A 26944-nucleotide genomic window follows, 5' to 3' on the forward strand; every position below is an offset into this window, starting at 1 on the left:
TTTGTTCTGTTCGGCCCTGGACTGTGCCCAGTCATGTGCAGGCTGTGTTCATGTACCATTGAGTGCTGGACAAAGATGAGGAAGTGAGTGTACTGGGGTCAGTGTAGACAGAGAAACCACCCCTCTATTTTAAGCAGGAAGGATTTGATACAGGGAAATAGGTGCCTGTAAGCTGTGGGAAGGGCCTGCATTGAGGTGGGATGGCTCTCAGGCACTATCTCAGCCCACCACAGGAGTGGGCTGCCACTGAAGGAGGCAGTGTGGCAGGTTCTCAGAGGCAAGGGCAGCCTCCCCTGTTTGCTTCTCCTCCTTTCCTTCCTCCCGCCTCCCCTCCCTCCATCCTTTCTCTTCCTTTCTATCCCTCTACCCTTCTCCCTTCGCTTGTCCTTCTTTTCCTCCCTCCATCCCCTCTTGCCCTCCTCCCCTCCAGACTCTCCTCTTCCTTCCATCCCTTTCCTCCATCCTCCTCTCTGTCTTCTTTTCTTCCCTCCTCCCCTCCCTCCATTCTCCCTCCTCCCTTCCCTCCATTCTCCCTCCTCCCTTCCCTCCATTCTCCCTCCTCCCCTCCCTCCATTCTCCCTCCTCCCCTCCCTCCATTCTCCTTCCTTCCCTCCCTCCCCTCCCTCCTCCCCTCCCTCTGTCCTCCTTTCTCTCCCTCTCCTCTCCTTTCTGTCTCTCTTCTCTCCTTTCTCTCCCTCTCCTCTCCTTTCTCTCCCTCTCCTCGCCATCCTTTCCTCTCTTCTTCCTCCGCTCTCCCTCCTGCCCATCCTCTCTCCTCCTTCCCCGAAGCACCTGCAGTGCGCCTTGCCCAGAAGATGCTGGGGGAGGGTGTGAGCCAGTCTTGGGTTCAGGCCTCCTCGCCATCAACCCTGTGCTTATCTCTGCAATGGTCACCACACCTCATGAACCTTGTTCTGCCGAGCTGGGCACCCGGGTGATCCCACAGCGGGTCCCGCGCCCTCCCAGCGGGGTGCTTTCCCACACCCGCCAAGCTGCGAGGTGGACGGGGTGGGAGGATGTTACCCTCCGTGTAACAACACAGGCATGTGTTGGCAGGAGCTATTCTGGGTGTGTAGCAACAGTGTCTGTGTGTACTAGGTATTTTCCTGGATAGATGGTGTTTTCTGAAGCTTCGTAGAGAGTTACACTTAATCTCCCCACGCCCTTCCATGTAAACTTGGTGACTTGTGCGCACTCTCCCACAGCTGCAGGTCCAGACCCGCCCTTCGGCCCCTCTGTGTCCACTGCCCTGGAGTGTCCTCAGCTGCTCTCTGACCAGGATCCTACCATTTACGCTGACATTTGACTGTGCCGTAAACAGCCACTCCTCTCCTCCTGTTGGTATTCTCACACTCAGTTCAACTCACACTCACATACACACACTCATTCACACTCTGATCCATGCCCACATTTTTGGGGTTCCCACTTGAGGTGCCTGTAAGGTACCCCTTTTAAATAAAACTCAGCAGGCCACCCTGCGCAGGTTCCATTTGGGGAAACAGAGGCACAGAGAAGTTAAGTGATGCGTCCAAAGTCAAGGAGCAAATGAGCAGCGTACCCCAAACCAGACGGCACAGTCTCAGGTCTTCATGAAAATCTCTCCCATCCTGGTCTTCCCTGTGCTGCCTTCTCTCTCTGTCACTCGTTTCTCTTTTCTTTTTCCTCCCTTTATCCTCATTTGTGAGCTTCAAAACCATTTGTCATAGCGGATCATTGTTGATGGAGCTATACTGTGAAAAGAAAATTGCTGAATTTTAGGAGTGAAATTACAAATGAGAAATAGCGCAGCAAAGACCTGCCCTTCTAAAAGTTCCTGAACCTACCTCAAATTTCTCCAGACAACACGTTTATCTCAGCATCTTCTGATTCACCTTTCTTTTCCTCTAAAGCCAGCCTTGAAGATTTTTAAAAATTGTGTTGCAGATGTAATTATCCATGTGACAAGCTTATGTGTGCGTATCTGTGTGTGTAGGCTGATTGTGGAAAACTGTAAACACGAAAAGGTAGAGTGACCCAGGGAGCCCCCACACATCCAGTGCCAAGCTTTATAACTTGGGGATTATAACTCATGCTGTTTTAGCCATGAGTATTTTAGCACACATCCTTAAAAGGTGGGATCGTCTCTCTCATAGCCACAATACCATGATCGTACCAAAACATCCAGTTCTTCCTTCATGTCAAGTATTCAGTCAGTCACAACAACATTTCTGTGTTGTGTAACTTCTTGACCCACAAAACATAATCATGTCATCTCTAGAGGCTTGTGGACTGGACTAGTTTTCTCATCACTTTGTGCCCTTTTCCCTTTGGGAACATACATCCAGTGACCCAGCATTTGGCTCAGTGGTGGCTGTAGGCATGAAGCATTTGGGAGTCACTGCTTGTCTTGTTTGTGTGTGTGAATGAGTGTGTGAGTGTGTAATCGTAGCAGGACACCATAAATGACTCGTTTGCAAGTCTCTTCCTCTCTCTCCTTCCCTCTCCCCGCTTTCCCTGTCTCCCTCCCTTCTCTGTCTCCCGCTTTCCCCCGACCTTCTTATTCCTCTGGAACTTGCTGTCCCTAGCTGCAGGTGGCTGTTGAGCCTTAGCATGTCCCAGCTGAGATGTGCTACAAGTGTAAGATATGCTGGAGTACAGAGATTGAGTGTGAACAAGCCAAATCTCTCAATAATTTTTATGTGGGATACATGTCGCAGTGTTAACTGGGATACATTAGAGTAAATAAAATATTAATTTCATCTGTTTCTTGTTTTTAAAGTTGGGATAAAATTCACATAATATACAATTCATTATTTTAGCCATTTTTTAATGTATCATACATCTCAGTAGTTTGGGTATGTTCACGATGCCATGCAACTATAACCACTGATTCCAAAACTTTTTTTTTTTTTTTGAGATAGAGTCACACTCTCACCTGGGCTGGAGTGCAGTGGCACCATCTTGGCTCACTGCAACTCCGCCTCCTGGGTTCAAGCGATTCTCCTAACTGGGATTACAGGTGCCAGCACACCCAGCTTATTTTTGTATTTTTAGTAGAGAGGGGGTTTCAGTATGTTGGCTAGGCTGGTCTTGAACTCCTGACCTCAAGTGATCTCACCTCGGCCTCCCAAAGTGCTGGGATTACAGGCATGAGCCACCACACCTGGCCAGAACATTTTTATCACCCCAGAAAGAAATGTGTACCCATTAAGCAATCCCTCCCCATTTCCCTCTTCCCCCAGCCCCTGGCAACCACTGATCTGTTTTCTGTCTCTAGAGATCTTCCTATTCTGGGCATATCGTGTAGTATAGAATCATGCAGGAGATGGCCTTTGTTTTGTGCCTGGCATCTTTCACTTAGGGTAATGTTTCCAAGCCTCATCCGTGTTGTAGCAGGTGTCAGTAATACTTCTTTCCTATGGCTGAATGCTGTTCCCTTATGTGGATATAGCTGTTTGCTTTATCTGTTCACATGTTGACGGACATTTGGATTGTTACCACTTTTTGGCCTTCATAAATAATTCTGCTGTGAACATTTGTGGACAGGTTTTCGAGTGGAGATATGTCTTCATTTCTCTTGGGTGTATACCCACAAATGGGATTGTTGGGTCGTGTGGTAGCTCTGTGCTGAACTTTTTGAGAAACTGACAGACTTTTTCATAGGGATTGCATTTTACATTTTACATTCTTAGCCGCTGTGTATGGGGGTTATTTCTCTCCAGCTTTTCCACATTCTTGTCAACACTTGTTATTTTCCTTTTTTATTTTTATTTTATTTTTATGTATTTATTTATTTTTTGAGACAAAATCTCACTCTGTCCCCCAAGCTGGAAGGTAATGGCTCGATCTTGGCTCACTGCGACTTCCACCTCCTGGGTTCAAGTGATTCTCCCTACCTCAGCCTCCTGAGTAGCTGGGATTACAAGTGCCCACCACCACACCCAGCTAATGTTTGTGTTTTTAGTAGAGACGAGATTTTGCCATGTTGGCCAGACTGGTCTTGAACTCCTGACCTCAGGTGATCCGCCCGCCCCGGACTCCCAAAGTGTTGGGATTACAGGCGTGAGCCACCTCGCCATCTTGCCCGGGCTATTTTTTTTGAGACGGAGTCTCGCTCTGTTGCCCAGTCTGGAGTGCAGTGGCATGATCTCAGCTCACTGCAACCTCTGCCTCCTAGGTTCAAATGATTCCCCTGCCTCACTGTCCCAAATAGCTGGGACTACAGGCGCACACTACCATCCCTGGCTAATTTTTGTATTTTTAGTAGAGACACGGTTTTGCTGTGTTGGCCAGGTCTGACCTCAAGTGACCTGCCCACCTCGGCCTCCCAGAGTGCTGGGATTACAGGCGTGAGCTACCGCGCCTGGCCCCTCTTTTAAAATTACAGCCATACCGATAGATGTGAAGTGGCATCTTCTCATTTTGATTTGCATTTCACTAGTGACTAATGAGGTTAAGCATCTTTCATATACATATTGGCCATTTATATGTCTACTTTAGGGAGGTGTCTATTCAAATCTTTTGCCCAACTTGTTTCTTTTTACTTAATTGAATGTGGCTATTAGAAAAGTTTTAATTTCCGGGTACGACTGACATTTTATTTCTGTTGAATAGCACTGCTTTGGATAGCACCATTTTGAAATTGGTAAGAGGTAAAAAGATTCCAATGAATATTTGATCATCTTCCCTTCATTCTTATGTCATTCCTAGGTCACTAAGATTAACTTTTTCATTATAAGGCAGTAACAGGAGTAACTCTGAAGCAGTAACAGGAATTTCAGTACAAAGAAGTTTTCCAGGCATCTGAATGCAGGGGGTTGACTTGGGTTAGATAAATGTCCTTTTTAAGAAACCCTGAAAATTAAGGTGGACCCACGCCCTCAAAGCAGGTTGGTTATTTTAATGAGCCAAACAAATACAGTAGTTAAAAGTCACCTTCTACTTTTTACAGTGTGATCAGCATCCTGCTTCCAAGTGAGATTTTCAAATCTTAGTATTTTAAAAATTAGTCATTACATCTTATTGAGCTTTCAGAATGTGATACTTTATTATAGATTTGTTGCTTTGAAAACTTATTATGAGGCCGGACACGGTGGCTCATGCCTGTAATCCCAGCACTTTGAAAGGCTGAGGCAGGCGGATCATGAAGTCAGGAGATGGAGACCATCCTGGCTAACACGGTGAAACCCCGTCTCTACTAAAAATGCAAAAAAATTAGCCAGGCGTGGTGGCGGACGCCTGTAGTCCCAGCTACTCAGGAGGCTGAGGCAGGAGAATGGCATGAACCTGGGAGGCAGAGCTTGCAGTGAGCCGAGATCGCGCCACTGCACTCTAGCCTGGGCGACAGAGGGAGGCTCCGTCTGAAAAAAAAAAGAAAAGAAAACTTATTATGAAATATTGAGCTTATTTTTCTAGGAATCTAATACAGAAAAAGTTTGATCGAAATATACATGTTTCCCAGGATGGAATGGTCATACTAAATTTGTACATGTGTGATTCACCCAGATTCTTTGAGGTTTAGTTTCCAGTTAATTACTGGTGGTGCTTATTGCCTCCTTGTCTGTGACTGTGTTTTCAGGGAACAGCTCGTGAACACCAGGAAGTACAGCTACCCCTAAAATCCGTCTGCACCAATATGTGAAAAACAACCTGGCTGTTTAGAGTAGAATATATAATTCATTTAAGAACTGTTTTGTTGAATTATGGCCCGGCACCGTGGCTCACTCCTAGAATCCCAGTGCTGCAGGAGGCTGAGGCAGGAGGATCACTTGAGGACAGGAGCTGGGGGCTGCATTGAGCTATGATAGCGCTACTGCACTGCAGCCTGGGCAACAGAGTGAGACTGTCTCAAATTTTTTTGGCCGGGCGTAGTGGCTCCTGTAAACCCAGCACTTTGGGAGGCTGAGGCGGGTGGATCACAAGGTCAGGAGATGGAGACCATCCTGGCCAACATGGTGAAACCTTGTCTCTACTAAAATACAAAAAATTAGCCCGACGTGGTGACGCACACCTGTAGTCCCAGCTACTCGGGAGGCTGAGGCAGGGGAATAGCTTGAACCCAGGAGGCAGAGGTTGCTTTGAGCCGAGATCATGCCACTGCACTCCAACCTGGGCAACAGAGTGAGACTTTGTCACAAAAAATATATATATATATGTTAAATCAAAAATAAAAATGATTTTGTTGAACTCAGAGTTTTTTCTTCTTTATAATATGTTGAATCCCAAAAGAAGCTAAGAAGCATTTTCATAGTTTCCCTGAAAATGATTCAACAAAATTTCTATAAATATAAAGTTGTATGTAAAAGATTTTGATGGCATTTTATGATCCTTCTTTTATTTTCCTAAGTGGAGGCTGTATTTTTCCATGCATAAGTAAGTAGATGGGGGAAGATAACAAAAATATATATTTTTTGGAAGAATAAAGTCACTTGGAGACAGAAATAGCTTCAGATATTTCAAATTGCAGCAGTATCTGAACCCTCAGATAGTTGCAAGCACTAATGTGATTTTGGAGGGGAGGGGAGCTAAGGGGAATGGATGGAAAAGCATGCATCAAATTGCCATAATTTTTATAGAAATTATTTACCCGGGAGATATGGAAGATATTATTTACCCAGGAGATCAACTCTGGGGGTAAACACTGTATAATTATTTAAGTGTTCTTTTTTTTTTTTTTTTTTTTAACTGTTCGGTTTTCACTCTGATTTCCAGAGGAAACATGGTTTTCATACCGATGCAAGGTGGAAATTTAAGTGTACAGATCAGTGATGTGAAGGATATTCACGTTGTTGTGCGACAGATCTCTAGAAATTAATTCTGCAACACTGGGCCTCGATGCTCGCTAAACACCAATTTCCCTCCCCGCTCTCCTGTCCCTGGACAGCCACCTTTCTATTTTGTTTCTGTGATTTTGATGACTTTAGGTACTTCATATGAATGGAATCATACAGCATTTGTCCTTCTATGACTGGCTTATGTTTTCACTTAGTGTAATGTTGTCTGCATTCATCCATGTTGTAGTATGTGTCGGTATTTCCTTCTTTGTAAAGGTGGCGTAATATTTCATTGTATGTGTATGCCACATTTTGCTCATCCATTCATTCCTCTGTGACCCCCTGGGTTGCATTCGCCTCTTGGTAATGGTGAGTGATGTTGCAGCTAACATGAGAGTGCAGATGTCTCTTGGGGATCCTGCTTTAAATGCTTCTGGGTTCATACCCACAAGTGGGTTGTTGGATCCTGTGGTAATCTTTTCTCTTTTCATGCAGAGCGAGCTTTTTCCAAGAGTAGCAGGTGCTGCGTGAATCTGATTCCTACTGTGGGTCCTGCTTTCATTTCCTATTCTCTCTCCCCTCAAAATCCCTGGAGTATAGCATACCTATACACACCCATTCGGATGATCTTTCCCTGAGGGATGACTTTACAGGTGTTAGCACCACAGCGTCTCTGCTGTTGCCCCAGGAAATGTTCCGTGTCCTCAGAGCTCCCAAACACCAGATTTGTTTGATGCGATTTCATTTGTGGGCATGCATCCCTGTGTTCACAAGCACCTTACTCCAGAAGGCTGTTGTTTGCCTAAGCCTTGTTTCTGTCCAGGCCTGAGAAAACAAAGTTCCCAGAGGAGGAAGAGGTGCCGTGCTTGTCACCGTCCACCACTAAGCAGGAATGGGACACAAATGTGTCTCCACGTTATGGGCAGCATGTCAAGTAGTGGAGTATTTACAAACTTTGTTGATGATGACACAGTAAGAAATGTTCGCCATGTGGCCCAGCACACGGACATGCTGTATGTGTTTGTCTGTAAGATGGCGTTTACCTGGGCAGTGCACTCTGACACTTAATATTCTGTTCCCCGCTTTTTTCAGGCTTTTGTTTGTTTTTAGCATTAGCTGCAGCCCACTACGTTGGTGTCCTGCTTGGGTTTGTAGCAATTTGGCAAGTAGCTGTGAAGAACTTGCTCTCTGGAGCATGTCTGTTGGAGCTGGAGTTTGGCTTTGCCTCTTAGTAGGTGGGTGACTGTGAGCCATTTAAGGAGCCTGGGCCTCAGTTTCCCTTTTCCGAAACGGGATAGTATACTACTACCTCACATAACTGTCAAGAATAATAAATGAGGCTGGACGCAGTGGCTCACGCCTGTAATCCCAGCACTTTGGGAGGCCAAGGCGGCCGAATCACTTCAGGTCAGAGTTCAAGACCAGCCTGGCCAACATGGTGAAACCCCCATCTCTACTCCCAGCTACTTGAGAGACTGAGGCAGGAGAATTGCTTGAACCCGGGAGGTGCTGCAGTGAGCCGGAGATTGTGCCATTGCACCCCAGCCTGGCGACAGAGCAAAACTCTGTCTCAAAAATTAAAAATAAACAAATAAATAAAAGAGCAAGTAGATGTGGAGGGCTTAGAAGAGCTCCTGGCATAAAGTGACTTGTCATGGCATATTGGCCAGTTGTTACACTGACCTTGACACTCACTCTTCCTACTTTTCACTTTGTTGTTATCTGGATTCTGTGTGGCTTCTGCCCTCCTCTGCTGTTGACTTTCCCAGCATGGTGAGACTGTGTGTGAAACCCTCCAGTGCCTAAGCTTATAGACTGTGTGGACAGGAGGAGGCCAGAAGTTCAAGTGCATCAAGAGGTCTTGTTAGTGGAGTGGCCACTGCATTCCCTTTTCTTTTTTAGCCAACCTGGAATTCGGAGTTTGAGCTCTGAACGAGGGAGACCTGGGCTGGTGTGGTGTGGGGTGGAGTGGAGTGGTGCGGTGCGGAGCTGTGCAGTGTGAGCTGGTGTGTGGAGTGGTGCAGAGTTGTGCAGTGTGAGCTGGTGTGGGGAGGAGCGGTGCGGAGCTGTGCAGTGTGAGCTGGTGTGGGGTGGAGCGGTGTGGAGCTGTGCAGTGTGAGCTGGTGTGGAGTGGTGCGGTGCAGAGTTGTGCAGTGTGAGCTGGTGTGTGGAGTGGTGCGGTGCAGAGTTGTGCAGTGTGAGCTGGTGTGTGGAGCGGTGTGGAGCTGTGCAGTGTGAGCTGGTGTGGGGTGGAGCGGTGTGGAGCTGTGCAGTGTGAGCTGGTGTGGGGTGGTGCAGTGCAGAGTTGTGCAGTGTGAGCTGGTGTGTGGAGTGGTGTGGTGTGGAGCTGTGCAGTGTGAGCTGGTGTGGGGTGGAGCGGTGTGGAGCTATGCAGTGTGAGCTGGTGTGTGGAGCGGTGCAGAACTGTGCAGTGTGAGCTGGTGTGGGGTGGAGCGGTGCGGAGCTGTGCAGTGTGAGCTCGTGTGGGGTGGTGCAGTGCAGAGTTGTGCAGTGTGAGCTGGTGTGTGGAGTGGTGCGGTGCAGAGTTGTGCCGTGTGAGCTGGTGTGGTGTGGAGCGGTGCGGAGCTGTGCAGTGTGAGCTGGTGTGGGGTGGAGCGGTGTGGAGCTGTGCAGTGTGAGCTGGTGTGGGGTGGAGCGGTGTGGAGCTGTGCAGTGTGAGCTGGTGTTGGTTGGAGCGGTGTGGAGCTGTGCAGTGTGAGCTGGTGTGGGGTGGAGCAGCACGGAACTGTGCAGTGTGAGCTGGTGTGGTGTGGAGCGGTGCGGAGCTATGCAGTGTGAGCCGGTGTGGTGTAGAGTGCTTTGGTGTAGAGTGGTGTGGTGTGGCGTGGTTTGGTTTGGTGTGGTATGGTATGTGATGTGTGGTGTAGAGCAGTGTGTTATGTATGGTGTTGTGTGCAGCAGTATGTGATGTGTATGGTTTGGTGTGCTTGGAGTACTGTGATGTGTGTGGAGTGGGGCAGTCTGATGTGTGGTATGTTGTGTGGGGTGTTGTGTGGGGTGTGCAGTGGTGTATGGTATGGTTTGGTGTGGAATGGTGTGTGGCGTGTTGTGTGGAGTGGTGTGGCATGGTGTGTGTGTGGAGTGTGTGATGTGTGTGTGGAGTGGTGTGTGTGGAGTGGTTTGGTGTGAAGTGGTGTGTGGTGTGTGTGGTGGTGTATGGTGTGCTGTGGTCTTGTGTGTGTGCCGTGGTGTGTGTTGTGTGGAGTGGTGTGGCATGGTGTGGTGTTGTGTGGAGCAGTGTATGGTGTGGTACGTGATGTGTGTGGTGTGGTGTGATCTGGTTTGGTGTGTGTGGTGTGGTGTGTGGTATGGAGTCATGTGGTGTGGAGTATGTGTGGTGTGGTGTGTGTGTGGGGGGGTGTGGGTGGTGTGTGTCGTGGTGTGGTTTGATGTGGAGTGGTGTGGTTAGGTGTGGAGTGGTGTGTGTGGTGTGGAGTTGTGGCGTGGTGTGGTTTGGTGTGGAGTGGTGTGTGGTGTGGAGTCATATGGTGTGGTGTAGTGTGTGTGCTGTGTGTGTGATGTGGAGTGGTGTGTGTGGGGTGCGGAGTGGTGTGTGTGTTGTGTGTGGAGTGGTGTGGGTGGTGTGCGTGGTGTGTTGTGGCGTGGTGTGGTTTGGTGTGGTGTGTGGTGTGGTTTGGTATTGTGTGGAGTCATGTGGTGTGTAGTGTGTGTGGTGTGGAGTGGTGTGGGGTGTGTGGAGTGGTGTGGGGTGTGTGGAGTGGTGTGGGTGGTGTGGAGTGGTGTGTGTGGTGTGGAGTTATGGCGTGGTGTGTGGTGTGGTCTGGTGGTATGGTGTGGAGTGGTGTGTGTGTGGTTTGATGTGGAGTGGTGTGTCGTGTGTGGTGTGTGTGTGGTGTGTGTCGTGGTGTGGTTTGATGTGTGTGTGGTGTCGTGTGTCGTGGTGTGGTTTGGTGTGTGTGGTGTGGTGTGTCGTGTGGTTTGGTGTGGAGTGGTGTGAGGTGTGTCTGTGTGGTGTGGTGTGTGTGGTGTGGTTTGATGTGTCGTCGTGTGGTTTGGTGTGGAGTGGTGTGTCGTGTGTGTGGTGTGTGTGTGGGGTGTAGTTTGATGTGTGTGTGGTGTGGTTTGGTGTGGACTGGTGTGTGGTGTGGTGTGTGTGTGGTGTGTGTGGTGTGTGGTTTGATGTGTGTGTGGTGTGGTTTGGTGTGGAGTGGTGTGCGGTGTGTGGTGTGGTGTGTGTGTGGTGTGGTGTGTGTGTGGTGTGGTTTGATGTGGTGTGTGTGGTGTGGTTTGGTGTGGAGTGGTGTGCGGTGTGGTGCGGTGTGAGGTTGCTGATTGTTCCTCTGGGTGCCCAGAACCTCCGCTGTGTTGAGCAGGAGGAAGCAGGGCCTGGTTGGCCCTTTCCTGGAGGAGCTGCGTTTCCTGGGCTGGAGTGGAGTCCGGATCTGCTGGCTTTTGCTCGGGTCCGGAGGCCGCGGTGGGGAGCTGATCTCTAGGTCGGGCTGTTCCTTTTCAGCAGCAGACACGGGAGGGTCCAGGCCAAGCACTGAGCGCCAGCGGCACTGGGTTGGGGAGGGCGGCCCCATCTTTGGTTTCCATCGCATCTGGCTGTCAGGCTGAGGTGTTGGTTTGGGTGTTTCATGCGTGTTTATCTTCCTTGCAGGCGGTTTTGGTGAATAACATCACCACAGGTGAGAGGCTCATCCGAGTGCTGCAAGGTAAGTTCCGCTCGCTCCTCCACGCCAGGCGCTGTTTTTAGGAGGAAGCTCTATTTCTCTCATCCTTCTCTAGGCCCAGGTGGGTCTCCGTGATAATCTCATGGCAGATAGTATCATGAGTCATTGAGCAATCTTTATTCTTTTTGCCTAACTCTATCTCATTAAGAGGCTTTTCCTTTTAAAACAATATTGCCAAATACATTGCAAGCTGTTAGATACAGAAGAGTTCAGAATGGCACTCATGAATGTGTTGAGAAATAGAAATAGTACTTACGATAGGCACATACTCTGTTACATATACACATGGTGTACATGTGACCTGTGAATTGGGTCATGCTGAATTTCGATTGCATGAAACTTGGAAAACCTGTCCAGCACAACTTAGTTCCCCCTCTTTGTTCCTGTGACTCCACTTGGCAGCTGGGGATTGGTTTTCCTTTGAGTCCTTCTGAAGCAGCCACGGGGCGGGAAATGGGTGCTGTCCTTTGTCGGGGGGGGGGGGGTGGGCTCCTCCTTCCTCTGTGACAGGAGGGTCAGCAAGGTCCATGCTGTTGGGCTAAATCATCTGTTGGGTTGAATAATTTTTACTCTAAAAGTGTGGTTACTGGGAAGTTAAAAATTCGCTATACAACTTGCATTGTAGTTCTTTTGATCATGGCTGGTTTAGAGTTCTAGTTCTAAGTCAGGTTCTAGAATGTTAGAAAGTCTTATGTGAAAAGGAGTCACTTTGTGAAATGTGTTTGGGGGAAACATAGGGTTACACAGAGTTGAAGAGGCTGCCTGGCTGCGGGGCTGAGGGTAGGGGGGTATCACGCAAAGGTTCAGTTGGACAGCAGTTTTGATAGAGCATACATGTCGAGTAACTCCACCAAAGTCAACACAGGGAACATATTCATCACCCCCAAAAGTTTGCTTGTGCGCCCTGGTGATCCGTTTTCCTCAGGCAGCCTCTGGTCTGCCATGTAGACTAGTTTGCATTTTAAATAATTGGATGCATGCCCAAGATTCATAAAGCAAGTCCTTAGAGACCTACAAAGAAACTTAGACTCCCACACAATAATAATGGAAGACTTTAACACCCCACTGTCAACATTAGACAGATCAACGAGACAGAAAGTTAACAAGGATATCCAGGAATTGAACTTAGCTCTGCACCAAGCGGACCTAATAGACATCTACAGAACTCTCCACCCCAAATCAACAGAATATACATTCTTCTCAGCACTACGTCACACTTATTCCAAAATTGACCACATAGTTGGAAGTAAAGCACTCCTCAGCAAATGTAAAAGAACAGAAATTATAACAAACTGTCTCTCAGACCACAGTGCAATCAAACTAGAACTCAAGACTAAGAAACTCAATCAAAACTGCTCAACTACGTGGAAACTGAACAACCTGCTCATGAATGACTACTGGGTACATAACAAAATGAAGGCAGAAATAAAGATGTTCTTTGAAACCAATGAGAATAAAGACACAACATACTAGAATCTCTGGGACACAAAGCAGTGTTCAGAGGGAAATTTATAGCACTAAATGCCCACAGGAGAAAGCAGGAAAGATCTAAAATTGACACCCTAACATCACAGTTAAAAGAACTAGAGAAGCAAGAGCAAACACATTCAAAAGCCAGCAGAAGGCAAGAAATAGCTAAGATTAGAGCAGAACTGAAGGGGATAGAGACACAAAAAACCCTTCAAAAAATCAATGCATCAAGGAGCTGGTTTTTTGAAAAGATCAACAAAATTGATAGACTGCTAGCAAGACTAATAAAGAAGAAAAGAGAGAAGAATCAAATAGACACAATAAAAAATGATAAAGGGGATATCACCACCGATCCCACAGAAACACAAACTACAATCAGAGAATACTATAAACACCTCTACCCAAAGAAACTAGAAAATCTAGAAGAAGTGGATAAATTCCTGGACACATACACCCTCCCAAGACTAAACCAGGAAGAAGCTGAATCCCTGAATAGACCAATAACAGGTTCTGGAATTGAGACAATGATTAATAGCCTACCAACCAAAAAAAGTCCAGGACCAGATGGATTCATAGCCGAATTCTACCAGAGGTACATAGAGGAGCTGGTACCATTCTTTCTAAAATTATTCCAATCAATTGAAAAAGAGGGAATCCTCCCTAACTCATTTTATGAGGCCAGCATCATCCTGATACCAAAGCCTGACAGATACAACAAAAAAAGGGAATTTTAGACCAATATCCCTGATGAACATCGATCCAGAAATCCTCAATAAAGTACTGGCAAACCGAATCCAGCAGCACATCAAAAAGCTTATCCACCATGAGCAAGTGGGCTTCATCCCTGGGATGCAAGGCTGGTTCAACATATGCAAATCAATAAACGTAATCCAGCATATAAGCAGAACCAAAGACAACCACATGATTATCTCAATAGATGCAGAAAAGACCTTTGACAAAATTCCACCGCCTTTCATGCTAAAAACTCTCAATAAACTAGGTATTGATGGGATGTATCTCAAAATAATAAGAGCTATTTATGACAAACCCACAGCCAATATCATAGTGAATGGGCAAAAACTGGAAGCATTCCCTTTGAAAACTGGCACAAGACAGGGGTGCCCTCTCTCACCACTCCTATTCAACATAGTGTTGGAAGTTCTGGCCAGGGCAGTCAGGCAGGAGAAAGAAATAAAGGGTATTCAGTTAGGAAAAGAGGAAGTCAAATTGTCCCTGTTTGCAGATGACATGATTGTATATTTAGAAAACCCCATCATCTCAGCCCAAAATCTCCTTCAGCTGATAAGCAACTTCAGCAAAGTCTCAAGATACAAAATCAATGTGCAAAACCCACAAGCATTCCTATACACCAATAACAGACAGAGAGCCAAATCATGAGTGAACTCCCATTCAAAATTGCTTCAACGAGAATAAAATACCTAGGAATCTAACTTACAAGGAATGAGGAGGACCTCTTCAAGGAGAACTACAAACCACTGCTCAGTGAAATAAAAGAGGACACAAACAAATGGAAGAACATTGCATGCTCATGGATAGGAAGAATCAATATCGTGAAAATGGCCATACTGCCCAAGGTAATTTATAGATTCAATGCCATCCCCATCAAGCTACCAATGACTTTCTTCACAGAATTGGAAAAAAACTACTTTAAAGTTTATATGGAGCCAAAAAGCCTGCTTTGCCAAGTCAATCCTAAGCCAAAAGAACAAAGCTGGAGGCATTAATGCTACCTGACTTCAAACTATACTACAAGGCTACAGTAGCCAAAACAACATGGTACTGGTACCAAAACAGAGGTATAGACCAATGGAATAGCATAGAGCCCTTGGAAGTAATACCACATATCTACAGCCATCTGATCTTTGACAAACCTGACAAAAACAGGAAATGGGGAAAGGATTCCCTATTTAATAAATGGTGCTGGGAAAACTGGCTAGCCATATGTAGAAAGCTGAAACTGGATCCCTTCCTTACATCTTATACAAAAATTAATTCAAGATGGATTAAAGACTTAAATGTTAGACCTAAAGCCATAAAAACTCTAGAAGAAAACCTAGGCAATTCCATTCAAGACATAGGCATGGGGAAGGACTTCATGACTAAAACACCAAAAGCAATGGCAGCAAAAGCCAAAATAGGCAAATGGGATCTAATTAAACTAAAGAGCTTCTGCACAGCAAAAGAAACTACCATCAGAGTGAACAGGCAGCCTGCAGAATGGGAGAAAATCTTTGCAATCTACCCAACTGACAAACGGCTAATATCCAGAACTTACAAAGAACTTAAACAAATCTAGAAGAAAAAAATCAAATAATCCCATCAAAAAGTGGGCAAAGGATTTGAAGTGTCTACTTCTCAAAAGAAGACATTTATGCAGCCAACAGACACATGAAAAAATGCTCATCATCACTGGTCATAGGAAAAATGCAAATCAAAAGCACAATGAGATACCATTTCACAGCAGTTAGAATGGCGATCATTAAAAAGTCAGGAAACAACAGGTGCTGGAGAGGATGTGGAGAAATAGGAACGCTTTTATGCTGTTGGTGGAGTGTAAACTAGTTCAACCATTGTGGAAGACAGTGCGGTGATTCCTCAAGGATCTAGAACTAGAAATACCATTTGACCCAGCGATCCCATTACTGGGTATATACCCAGAGGATTATAAATCATGCTACTGTAAAGACACATGCACACGAATGTTTATTGTGGCACTAGTCACAATAGCAAAGACTTGGAATCAACCCAAATGTCCATCAATGATAGACTAGATTAAGAAAATGTGGCATATATGCACCATGGAATACTGTGCAGCCATAAAAAAGGATGAGTTCACGTCCTTTGTAGGGACATGGATGAAGCTGGAAACCATCATTCTGAGCAAACAGTCACAAGGGCAGAAAACCAAATACTGCATATTCTCACTCATAGGTGGGAATTGAACAATGAGAACACTTGGACACAGGGTGGGGAACATCACACACTGGGGTCTGTGGTGGGGTGGGGGGAGGGGGAGAGGGATGGCATTAAGAGAAATACCTGTTGTAAATGACGAGTTAATGGGTGCAGCACACCAACATGGCACATGTATACAGATGTAACCTGCACATTGTGCCCAGGTACCCTAGAATTTAAAGTAGAATTTAAAAAGAATAATAATAATTGGGTGCATGCATACAGATGGCATCAGGCCATCTGTGTCATTTTTTGCCTGGCTCCTCTCACTCAGCATAGTTATTTGCGATTGGTCCATGCCATTGTGATACAAGTCATTCATTTCTTTGTCTGCTGAATTGTATTCTGTTGTCTCATGCTTAGTTGAATTGCGGAGTGTGTTCAGTTAGGCATATTGAAGTATCGTTTATATACAAGAACATTTACCCCTTGTGGGTACAGTTGGGTAAGTCCTAACAAAGTCTCGCGGATCACCACTGCAGTCAACATGGCACCTGCCCGCCACTCCAGGACCCCTCACCCATGCCGAAGTCACCAGTCCCCTCTCTCTCTGGGCCCAGCTCCCACCCAGCTGTTTTCTTCACCACAGCTTTGTCTCTTGATGGTGTCACGTGCAGGCTTTTGGGATGAGTCCGTGTTGTGTGTGTCATAATTCACAGAATCCTTCTGTTTTATTTCACTTCATTTTCCACTTGAGACTGTTGTAGGTCTAGTGTTGTGAGGGCACACCTCGGGGATGCCTACATCTGTCCTAGCCTGTGTGTCCCGGCTGTGTCCGGGCCTGGCTGCTGCTCCTGTCCACTCTGGTATCCCCCTGGTGGCTGCCCTCCCCTCTGCCTCAGTTTCGGCCCTTTGCCCACTGGGATGAGCCGAGTCATCAGGGCAGCAGGGGTGGCGCTGATTAATTTCCTTAAAGCCGCTGTTTCCCTGATGAGAGTGTTGGGTGATTAAATGGGCACAGGGCCTTGGAGAGTGGCTTGGCTGTGAATAAATGACTGGAGGGAGGATGCTGGCCGGTAGCCTGGTGGCCGAGGGCAGGGTGTCAGCAGGAGTGGCTGCTTATCTGACCAAACGTCAAAAATCAGTGTTTTACAGACGGAAGGATGAGTCGGCTGGGGATGAGGGCAGGGTGGAATGTGTGACCTTTGGGGAGAGCTCGGGGCTTATGATGTCTACGAAAGAGACCAGGCACATAGAAGCTTCCGATATACGTTAAAGGCTAGCGGCCATAAAGGAGATTTAAGAGAGACGTTTGGAAAAGGATGAAGACACAGGTTCTTCCGGGTTGCTGCTCTTCCAGAGCTCTCTCCACGGCTGGGGTGTAGTGACTTTGCGGAGGGGCTGTGTTTTCAGCTTTTTGTCCGTCCCCTCCTTTGTCCTGATCTGTCCTTGTTGTTTATGGTCTGATGTGTGAGTCTGCCTCTGTCATATTTTGAATGAATGCATGACATTATTGTGCCAGTAACCTGTGCAATTCCTTGTCCCCTTGGTGTAGACCAGTTAAAGACCCTGCAGAGGAATTACGGCAGGCTGCAGCAGGATGTCCTCCAGTTTCAGAAGAACCAGACCAACCTGGAGAGGAAGTTCTCCTACGACCTGTAAGTGCACCTCAGAGTGCGTGCCACAGTGCAGGGTGCCCGCCACCGGGGGCAGGGGGTTAAGCTGAGGGTGGCGGATGGAGACGTAACCTATGATAGAGCATGCACCTTCTGCTCCATGCAGGACTGAGAAAGGCACGGGCCCCCGGGCCCCTCTCGGATTCATGTCCTACACAAACGCACAAGGAGGCCAGCTCTCAGCAGGAAACGAATTTCTCAGCATGCCTTAAAATGTAACTTAAAACCTCTATCAGGCACAGGTGTACTGGTGAAGTCAACAACATAAAGCTTTAAAAATGTGTTTCACAGGTGCCCACGTGAGCTAAATCAGATTCGTGGACTAAAAGACATTTTGGCAAAATATTGCTATAGTAATAGTTTATTGCCTGGTGATCACGTTGTGGGCATTTTGGGTTTTTTTTAGACTTTTCAGTGATTTTCTAAATTTTTGCATTAAGTACAGTGAGAATGGAGTACTTTTATAATCAAAGCCAAGCAATATTAAACTATTGAAAAGTGAGCTAAGCCCCGTGGGAAGTTAGTAAAAACCAGCTTACAGGTCACAGGATAAGGTTGTGTTTATTTTTTCTACTTTTTTCCCTCATAAAAACAATACAGCTAATGTGTAGGCAGTTTGGGATTCAGAGAGAACCAGCCACCCACAGCCCAGCCCTCATGACTGCCCTTTTCCCTTTGACTTAACTCTATCCAGTCCATGCCCAAGTTCACACGAATGTTTACTTAATTGCAGTCATCATCCAAACAATTTAATCATTCTTTTACTTACTTGTATTATGTATATATGTATGTGTGTGTATATGTGTATATATATGTGTGTGTGTATATATGTGTGTGTGTGTGTGTGTGTATTCTTTTTTTTTTTTTTTTTTTGAGATGGAGTCTCACTCTGTCCCCCAGGCTGGATGGAGTGCAGTGGTGCAATCTCAGCTCACTGCAACCTCCACCTCCCAGATTCAAGCAATTCTTCTGCCTCAGCCTGCTGAGTAGCTGGGATTACAGGTGTCTGCTACAATACCCGGGGTTTCTACTAAAACCGTGTCATTGGTCAGGCTGGTCTCAAACTCCTGACCTCATGATCTGCCCGCCTCGGCCTCCCAAAGTGCTGGGATTACAGGTGTGAGCCACCGCACCCGGCCACAAAAATTTTATTTTTAAAAGTAAAATTAGGTAGATATGCAATGATAAAAAGGGATTTTAAGGATAAAAATATCCATTGCCATAATTTTTCTCCTAAGTAATGACAACACATTAGCTATAGGCTCTTTGGAGATGGAGTTTCGCTGCTCTGGTTTCCCAGGCTGGAGTGCACTGGCGCGATCTCGCCTCACTGCAACCTCTGCCTCCTGGGTTCAAGTGATTCTCCTGACCCAGTCTCCCGAGTAGCTGGGATTACAGGCACGCGCCACCACACCTGATTAATTTTGGTATTTTTAGTAGAGATGGGGTTTCACCATGTTGGCCAGGCTGGTCTCAAACGCCTAACCTCAAGTGATCTGTTCGCCGTGGCCTCTCAAAGTGCTGGGATTACAGGTGTGAGCTACTGCGACCGACCAGCCTCTTATTTTTTAATTTTTAAATTTAAAAAAGTATATTACTTAGATTATATTTAAAACGTCCATATAGCTCCTGTCTTTTAAAAACTACTATTTTGGATTATTTCCTTCTAAAAGGCTCATCTGTAGTTTAGCCTGTTGCTGGGTGTGAATTGTCAAATTGCATTCTGAAAGGATTTGAGCTGTCTGCATGGTCACCAGCAACCTGGAAGAATCAGTTGTCTCCTATTCATTGCGTTCTTGGGGATTTCCATGTTCCCCCAAAACATTGTCCACCTGCCGTAATATCTTCCTACTAACTTTATAACCAAGTACATGTCTCTGTAGAGGACATGAGCAGCCAGTCAGTAGAAGGGAGATGTGATTGTCACTTGTGTGTGTGGAACTTTATTCAGCTATGCCAGTGGTTCTCATGTGGGGGCAGTCTTGTCCCAATAGGCCTTTGGCAATGTTTGGAGACATTTTCGTCTGTCACGGCTTACAAGGAGGCTGCTGCTGGCATCTAGTGGGTAGAAGCCAGGCACACTGCTAAACATCCTATAATCCGCAAGACAGCTTCCCACAGTCACGTTTTATCTGGCCTAAAACATATACAGTGCTAAGGTTGAGAAACCTTGAGTTAGGCTGATGATTAAAGAATTGCATTTAGACAGAAATGAAGTACCTCAGTCTTCTTATTCATCCTTAAAGACACCTTAATGTGAATATTTCCCTCATATAGATAGAAACATAAAAAGCCATAAATGGCCTCACTTGATAAATGTTGCCCCAGAAGGTTTTGACCTACCTGGAAATCAGAGCCCAGTGACAAGAAATCTCTGCTCCCCATGTAGGAGAGCTTGGGCCCAGGCGATGGGTGGACACCTCTAAGCTGGGCTGGAGACACTTGTAGGATGCACTCCTTTGCTCCTGGCAGGTTGATACCTAGATTGAAAGCTCTTTCTGGCTGTGTCTGTTTCACTACTTGTGCCCAAGGTCCTGTACCAGATATGCAATGCTTCCCAGGGATAATGTTCGTGGAGTGTTGGAAGCAAAAAAGAGCTAGTTATTCTTCACTTTCTTTGGATTATAGGCCCTTTGAGAGAATCTGATAAAAAGTACGAACACTTTGTTAGCAAACTTATAAATGGACACCTGCCTAAAGTGTGCAATTTGTGCGAATTCTTCGGGCCCTCCCTTAATTCTGCACGCCCTCCCTTAAAACATCCTGTCTGGTCTAATCCTTCTATAGAAGGCAGTGCCAAGAACACAAAAGCTGATGGACAGGCCAGGTTTCCTGATGTACAAGGTAGTGTTCTTACTGTTCTTTCTGTTTGAATCAGCCAGCACACATCCCACTTTTTACTCTCCTACACCTGTGGCAGGCATCGCTAAGCGATCACTGCTCTCCATCTGAAAATAGCCTTGCGTTCTTTCTCCCTGAAACACCTGGAGTCAGCACATGAGATGAACCACTCGCCATCTCATCTCCCTGCTATGAGGAGACAGTTTCCAGTGTTGATACTGGAACGTAAAGTAATACAGTGATGGTCGGTGCCCTGGGTGATGGAATCACCTGCCCCGATAGATCCTTGTAGTGAACACATTCCATCAGTGGTACTCTGGCCATCAGTTGCCCCAGTTAGAATAATCACTAGTGGCCAAGTCCTGTATTTCTCTCCACTTTAGCTCCAGTTAGTGCTGGAATATTTGCCAGTTACATGTAAGAAAAAGCCAACCTGAGTCTTCAGGAAGAAACGCTGTCACAGTCTACATGACCTTTGTCTCAGAATTGAGGATGGAGGTAGTTCGGCTCCTGGCTCTCAAGCTGCAACGTGGAAAGCTGCACTTCATCTGCAAGGCTGGGAGATAAAGGCTCTTTGTACTTGATTTTAGCGGGGCTGGGAGCAGGGGCGACCAGTACTTCCCCTTTGCAGGTTTAAAGGTCCAGGGATAGCGGATGAGCTGCTCATTCAGTTCTACAGTATCCGGACAGCTTTCTGTTCGCTCTGTTTCGGCTCCTGTGCACCGGTCTACCACCTGTGGCTTGTATTTTGTGAGCATTGTATTTAAATGAAATTTTCACCTGATCTCTCAGCTGTCCCAGGTCAGGAACTCCGCACTGCGTTATTTCCGCAGCACCTGGTACTCTTCTCTGTGTGTGGTGCATTGTGACCCCATGGTGCTTTGCACTGAAGGGTATATTCCAAGAGTCAGAGGTTGAGTGTGGTCCTCACTCACATTTGGCTCTGAAATGCCTGCGACTCAGAAAAGGCGAGCTGGAGTCTGGCTTCGGTTTCTGCCTGTCTCTGACCCTGGTCCGTGCCAGACAACCGTGTCACCCCTTAGCATTCTTATTTGCAAAATGAGTAGATAGTTCTCTTAATTACTTCATAGCTCTGGCACTTGTCGAAATACTCTTAAAATAAATTCCAGGCAGAACGCTGAAGCAGTGCAACAACAATTCAGCTGAGTGTCCTCCAGTTCAAGTTTTGATACTACCCACTTAGCACAGACCCCCGGGTTAAGGGGCTCCACCCACACGCCTGCTCCCACTTCAGATGCCAGCCACAAGTCCGACGTGTCCCCCAGCCCCCCTCACTTCTGCCTGGCTGGCCACAGCTTTAGGATTACCCACCACCCCCTCAGGTTTGATCATTTGCCAGAATAACTGTCACAGAATTCAGGAAAGCTGTTTTGACTTTTACACAACAGCCCAGTGGTAGAGTCCTAAGGTGAGGGCTGGCGCCATGGCGGGGACGGGAGCGGCCGCCCCGTGGAGTCAGCCATTCCCATCCAGTGCATCAGTGATGTTCCCCAGCCCGAAAGCTCCCTGAGCCTTGTGGTCCGGAGTTTGTCTGAGTCTTTTATATAGCATGATTGATAAAACTGTCGGCCACGGGGTTGAACTCAATCTCCAGTCCTTCTCCCCACCCCGGAGGAGGTGGAGCTGAAAGTTCCAGCTTTCCAGTCCTGTGGCGGGTTCTTCTAGCAGTCAGCATCCGTCCTGAAACTCTGACGCCCATCCTTCCCCACTCCCAAGACCCCTCATTAGTGTAAGCTCAAGTCTGGTCCAGAGGGGCTTGTTGTGACGAGCCAGATTCCCCCTCAGGAACTTCCAAGGGTTTTAAGAGCTCTGTGGCAGTAGCCAGGGATGAAGACCAAAACATATATGTACTTTTTTATTCTACAGATTGTATGTTAAAAAAAATTTTTTTCCTAATCAGTAAAGTTCACTGTTTAGAACAATGGGATGATTATTTTTAGTGTGTTTCTTTTGGTCGTTTAGTCGTTGAACACACATGTTGCCCTGTCTTAAGTGCGCTCTTCAGATGAAGCGCCTGAAGCCGGAAGACGGTCCGTGTCTTTTTTTTTTTTTTTTTAATTTATTTATTATTATTATACTTTAAGTTGTAGGGTACATGTGCATAACGTGCAGGTTTGTTACATATGTATACTTGTGCCATGTTGGTGTGCTGCACCCATCAACTCGTCATTTACATCAGGTATAACTCCCAGTGCAATCCCTCCCCCCTCCCCCCTCCCCCCTCCCCATGATAGGCCCCGGTGTGTGATGTTCCCCTTCCCGAGTCCAAGTGATCTCATTGTTCAGTTCCCACATATGAGTGAGAACATGCGGTGTTTGGTTTTCTGTTCTTGCGATAGTTTGCTAAGAATGATGGTTTCCAGCTGCATCCATGTCCCTACAAAGGACACAAACTCATCCTTTTTTATGGCTGCATAGTATTCCATGGTGTATATGTGCCACATTTTCTTAATCCAATCTGTCACTGATGGACATTTGGGTTGATTCCAAGTCTTTGCTATTGTGAATAGTGCTGCAATAAACATACGTGTGCATGTGTCTTTATAGCAGCATAATTTATAATCCTTTGGGTATATACCCAGTAATGGGATGGCTGGGTCATATGGTACATCTAGTTCTAGATCCTTGAGGAATCGCCATACTGTTTTCCATAATGGTTGAACTAGTTTACAATCCCACCAACAGTGTAAAAGGTCCGTGTCTCTTATGGAAGTGAATGTCACCGTCCAGCAGAGACACAGCCACAGACATCAGGCCCTTCCTTTGCTTTCTCTCACCAAAGGAGCCAGTGCATCAGTCAGATGAAGGAAGTGAAGGAACAGTGTGAGGAGCGAATAGAAGAGGTCACCAAAAAGGGGAACGAAGCTGTAGCTTCCAGAGACCTGAGTGAAAACAACGATCAGAGACAGCAGGTAACTGGGGAATTTTTGCCAAGAGTTTCTAGAAGGTACCCCTATCTTGAAGCATTTTGTTTCTTTTATGTGCTGCCTGGCTTTCTCTAGGCTCTGCCCTCCTTGTGGGCTTGGCTCCCTGAGATACAACAAAGCAGAACTTGGTCCGGGGATGACTGGACCCTAACCAAGGGTGCTGGCCGCCAGTCCCACTTCCCAAGCTCAGGGCTTTACGGGAATTATCGTATTTAAAGCTCGCAGCCAGCCTGGGAGAGAGTTGCTGTTTTCCTGATTTGAGGACCCCAGGCCCACGGGAGGGGTGAAGTTCTGTGGCCAGCGTCACACCACCTGGTCAGTGGTAGAGCCCATCAAGGCCTCAGGTCTGGCCGACTCCACGTCTCGTGCTCTCATTCCGCCTCCCGTGCAGAGCACAGCCCACGAAGCTGCTGCTTGAAGCCTTCTGGGTGATCTTTGGTTGGTTTTTCAAAAAATATAGCAGCTTTATTAAGATATAATTTGCATTCCCTATGATTCATAGAAAATTTACAATTCATGGGTTCTGGGTGTATTCACAAAATTATGCAGCCATCACCACAGTCAATTTCAGAACATTTTTATTGGCACAAAAGAAACCCTGTATCTCTTAGTTCTCTCTTCATTTACCTTCAGTCCCCACAGCCCTAGACAGCCAACTGCTAATTTACTTTGTGTCTCTTGATTTGCCTCATCTGGACAATTTCCTGTCAATAGAATCATATATGTGCGGCCTTTTGTGTCTGGCTTTTTTTTGAGAGGGCATCTCGTTCTGTTGCCCAGGCTGGAGTGCAGTGGCACAATCTTGGCTCACTGCAACCTCCGCCTCCCAGGTTCAAGCGATTCTCCTGCCTCAGCCTCCCGAGTAGCTGGGTTTACAGGCATCCACCACCAGGCCTGGCTAATGTTTGTATTTTTAGTAGAGATGGGGCTTCGTCATGTTGGCTAGGCTGGTCTCGAACGCCTGACCTCAAGTGATCCACCCACCTTGGCCTCCTAAAGTGGTGGGATTACAGGCGTGAGCCACTGCCCCTGGCCTGTCTGGCTGCTTTGACTGAGTATAAATGCTTCAGGGCTCATCAGGGTTGCAGCATGCATCAGTACTGCATTCCCTTCAGTGGCTGATTAATCCATCCTGTGGATGGACCACATGTGGTTTATTCGTCATCAGCTGATGGGCATTTGGAGTGTTTCTACGTTTTGGCTATTATGAATAATGCTGTATGAACATGAAGCTTTTGTGTGGTCATATGTTTTCATATCTCTTGGATATTACCTAGGAGTAGAGCTGCTGGGTTATATGATAATCTATATTTAACCTATTGAGAAACTCCCAGACTTCTTCCAAAGTGGCCATACCATTTTCCACTCCCACCAGTAGTTTATGAGGGCTCCAGTTTCTTCACATCCTTGCCAACTCTTGATAACTACCTTTTTCATGATACCCTTCCTAGCAGGTGTGGAGTGGTAGCTTATTGTTGTTTGGGTTTGCATTTCCCTCATAACTATGATATCCCTAATGATAGTGAGCCTCTTTTCACATGCTTCACTGGCCATTTGTATATCTTCTTTGGAGAAATGTCTATTCAGGTCCTTTGTTCATTTTTTAATTGAGTTATTTTTGAGTTGTAAGAGTTTTTAGAATCTATTTTACTAAATATATAATGGATATATGATTTGCCAGTTTTTTTTTTTTCCCCAATTCTGTGGGGTTTTTCACTTTCTTGCTGGTGTTTAGTTGAAGCACAAAAGTTCTTAATTTTGACAAAATCCATTGTATTTGTTTTTTCTTTTGTTGTGTGTTCTTGGTGTTGTATCTAGGAACACTTTGACCCGAGGTCTTGAAGATTTCCTGTTGCATTTTCTTCTCAGAGTTTTATCATTCTTAGTTCTTACATCTAGGCCTATGATTCATTTTCAGTTAATTTAATTCTTGCATATGGTGTGAGGTAGAGCTCCCACTTCATTCTTGTGTGTGTGTAGATATCAAGTTGTCTCAGTATCACTTGGTGAAAGAAAGACTGCTTTTCCCCCACTGAATTGTCCTGGCACCTTTGTCAAAAATCTGTGCTGTAAGTTTGAGGGTTTTCAGTGAGCCTGAGTCCCTTGGCTGTGTATGTCCCCTATGCTGCTCAGTACCCACTCCCTACCCCAGTGGGACAGAGTGGCTAGAATGGGCTGGAGTTGAGTAGCTTCCGTCTCCCAAGTGGAAGTCTAGAGCTTACTGGAGTTGGGTGTTTCATTCCCCCAGGTCAGTTAGGCTCGGATAATATCCCAGCAGGGACTCTGGGTAATACACTCCTCCTGAGGGCCAGCCTGGTTAAGGAGAACAGAGCTCTGTGGCCTGTTTCAGAGTGGTTCCTTTCCCCGCCACACTGCTGGAAGCACAAGCCAATTTTTCTCTGATATTTACTGAGAGCCTGGTTGAGCTCCTAGGGGTAAAACTCGTAAGTATGGGAGCCCTTTACGACTGGGGCAGGTTTTTTACTTTTTTTTTTCTTTCTTTTTTTTTGAGTTGGAGTTTTGCTCTTGTTGCCCAGGCTGGGGTGCAGTGGCGCAATCTTGGCTCACCGCAACCTCTGCCTCCCGGGTTCAAGCAATTCTCCTGCCTCAGTCTCCTGAGTAGCTGGGACTACAGGCATGCACTGCCACACCTGACTAATTTTGTATTTTTAGTAGATCTCGGGTTTCTCCATGTTGGTCAGGCTGGTCTCGAACTCCCGACCTCAGGGGATCAGCCCATCTCAGCCTCCCAAAGTACTGGAATTACAGGCATGAGCCACCACACCCAGCTGGGGCAGGTTTTTAACTCTCAGACTCATCCACACTGAGCCTCAAACAGTTCATACATGACAGGTCAGGCTCTCCCACCCTAACACCAGTTCCCTCGGTGACGTCTGCCCGAGCCTGTCCTGGTGAGCCGGGACTCACCGTATTGGACCCTGTCTCCAGGCTTAAGGACAGTGATTGACACTCTGTCCTCACCTCTCCTATGGATCCAAGAAGAGCTGATAACTTTTCAGTCTGTTTAGCTTTTTACTTGTTGTTAGGACTGAGTGGTGACTTGTAAGCTTCTCACGTGAGGAACTGAAAACTCGAAGTCTTACGTTCCTCCTCAGCACTGCTGGAGCTGCTTCCCCTAAGTTTTGGTATGCTGTGTTATTGTTTTGTGTCAAAGCATTTTCTTTTTTTTTGAGTCAGAGTCTCGCTCTGTCGCCCAGGCTGGAGCGTAAGTGCCATGATCTCTGCTCACTGCAACCTCCGCCTCCCGGGTTCAAGCGATGTTCCTGCCTCAGCCTCCCAAGTAGCTGGAATCACAGGCGCCCGCCATGACGCCCAGCTAATTTTTGTATTTTTAGTAGAGATGGGGTTTCACCATGTTAGCCAGGCTGGTCTCTGACCTCTGGTGATCCACCTGCCTCAGCCTCCCAGAGTGCTGGGATTGCAGGCGTGAGCCATCGCGCCTGGCTGGCCAAGCATTTTCTAATTTGCCTTGTGGTTTATTGTTGGACTCACTGGTGATTTAGAAGTGTGTGATTTAATTTCCAAATATTTGCAAATGTCACAAGTTTCATTCTGTTTTGATTTATAATCCATTCCATTGCTGTTAGATAATTCACTTTGTGTGA

At 46.5% G+C, this 26944-nt stretch overlaps 1 protein-coding gene across 1 annotated transcript in view; it reads left to right on the forward strand.

Moving 5' to 3' along the window:
• The window catches only part of GOLM1 (golgi membrane protein 1), a 73217-nt gene that overhangs the window by 35540 nt on the left and 10733 nt on the right, over positions 1 to 26944 (forward strand). The window contains exons 4-6 of the mRNA XM_007969644.3: positions 11395 to 11449; positions 17409 to 17511; positions 23174 to 23303. Coding sequence (XP_007967835.3) covers positions 11395 to 11449; positions 17409 to 17511; positions 23174 to 23303 — 288 coding nt within the window. The remainder of the gene's footprint in view (positions 1 to 11394; positions 11450 to 17408; positions 17512 to 23173; positions 23304 to 26944) is intronic.

The sequence above is a fragment of the Chlorocebus sabaeus genome, chromosome 12 (genome assembly GCF_047675955.1).
Source record: "Chlorocebus sabaeus isolate Y175 chromosome 12, mChlSab1.0.hap1, whole genome shotgun sequence".
Lineage (NCBI taxonomy): Eukaryota > Metazoa > Chordata > Mammalia > Primates > Cercopithecidae > Chlorocebus > Chlorocebus sabaeus.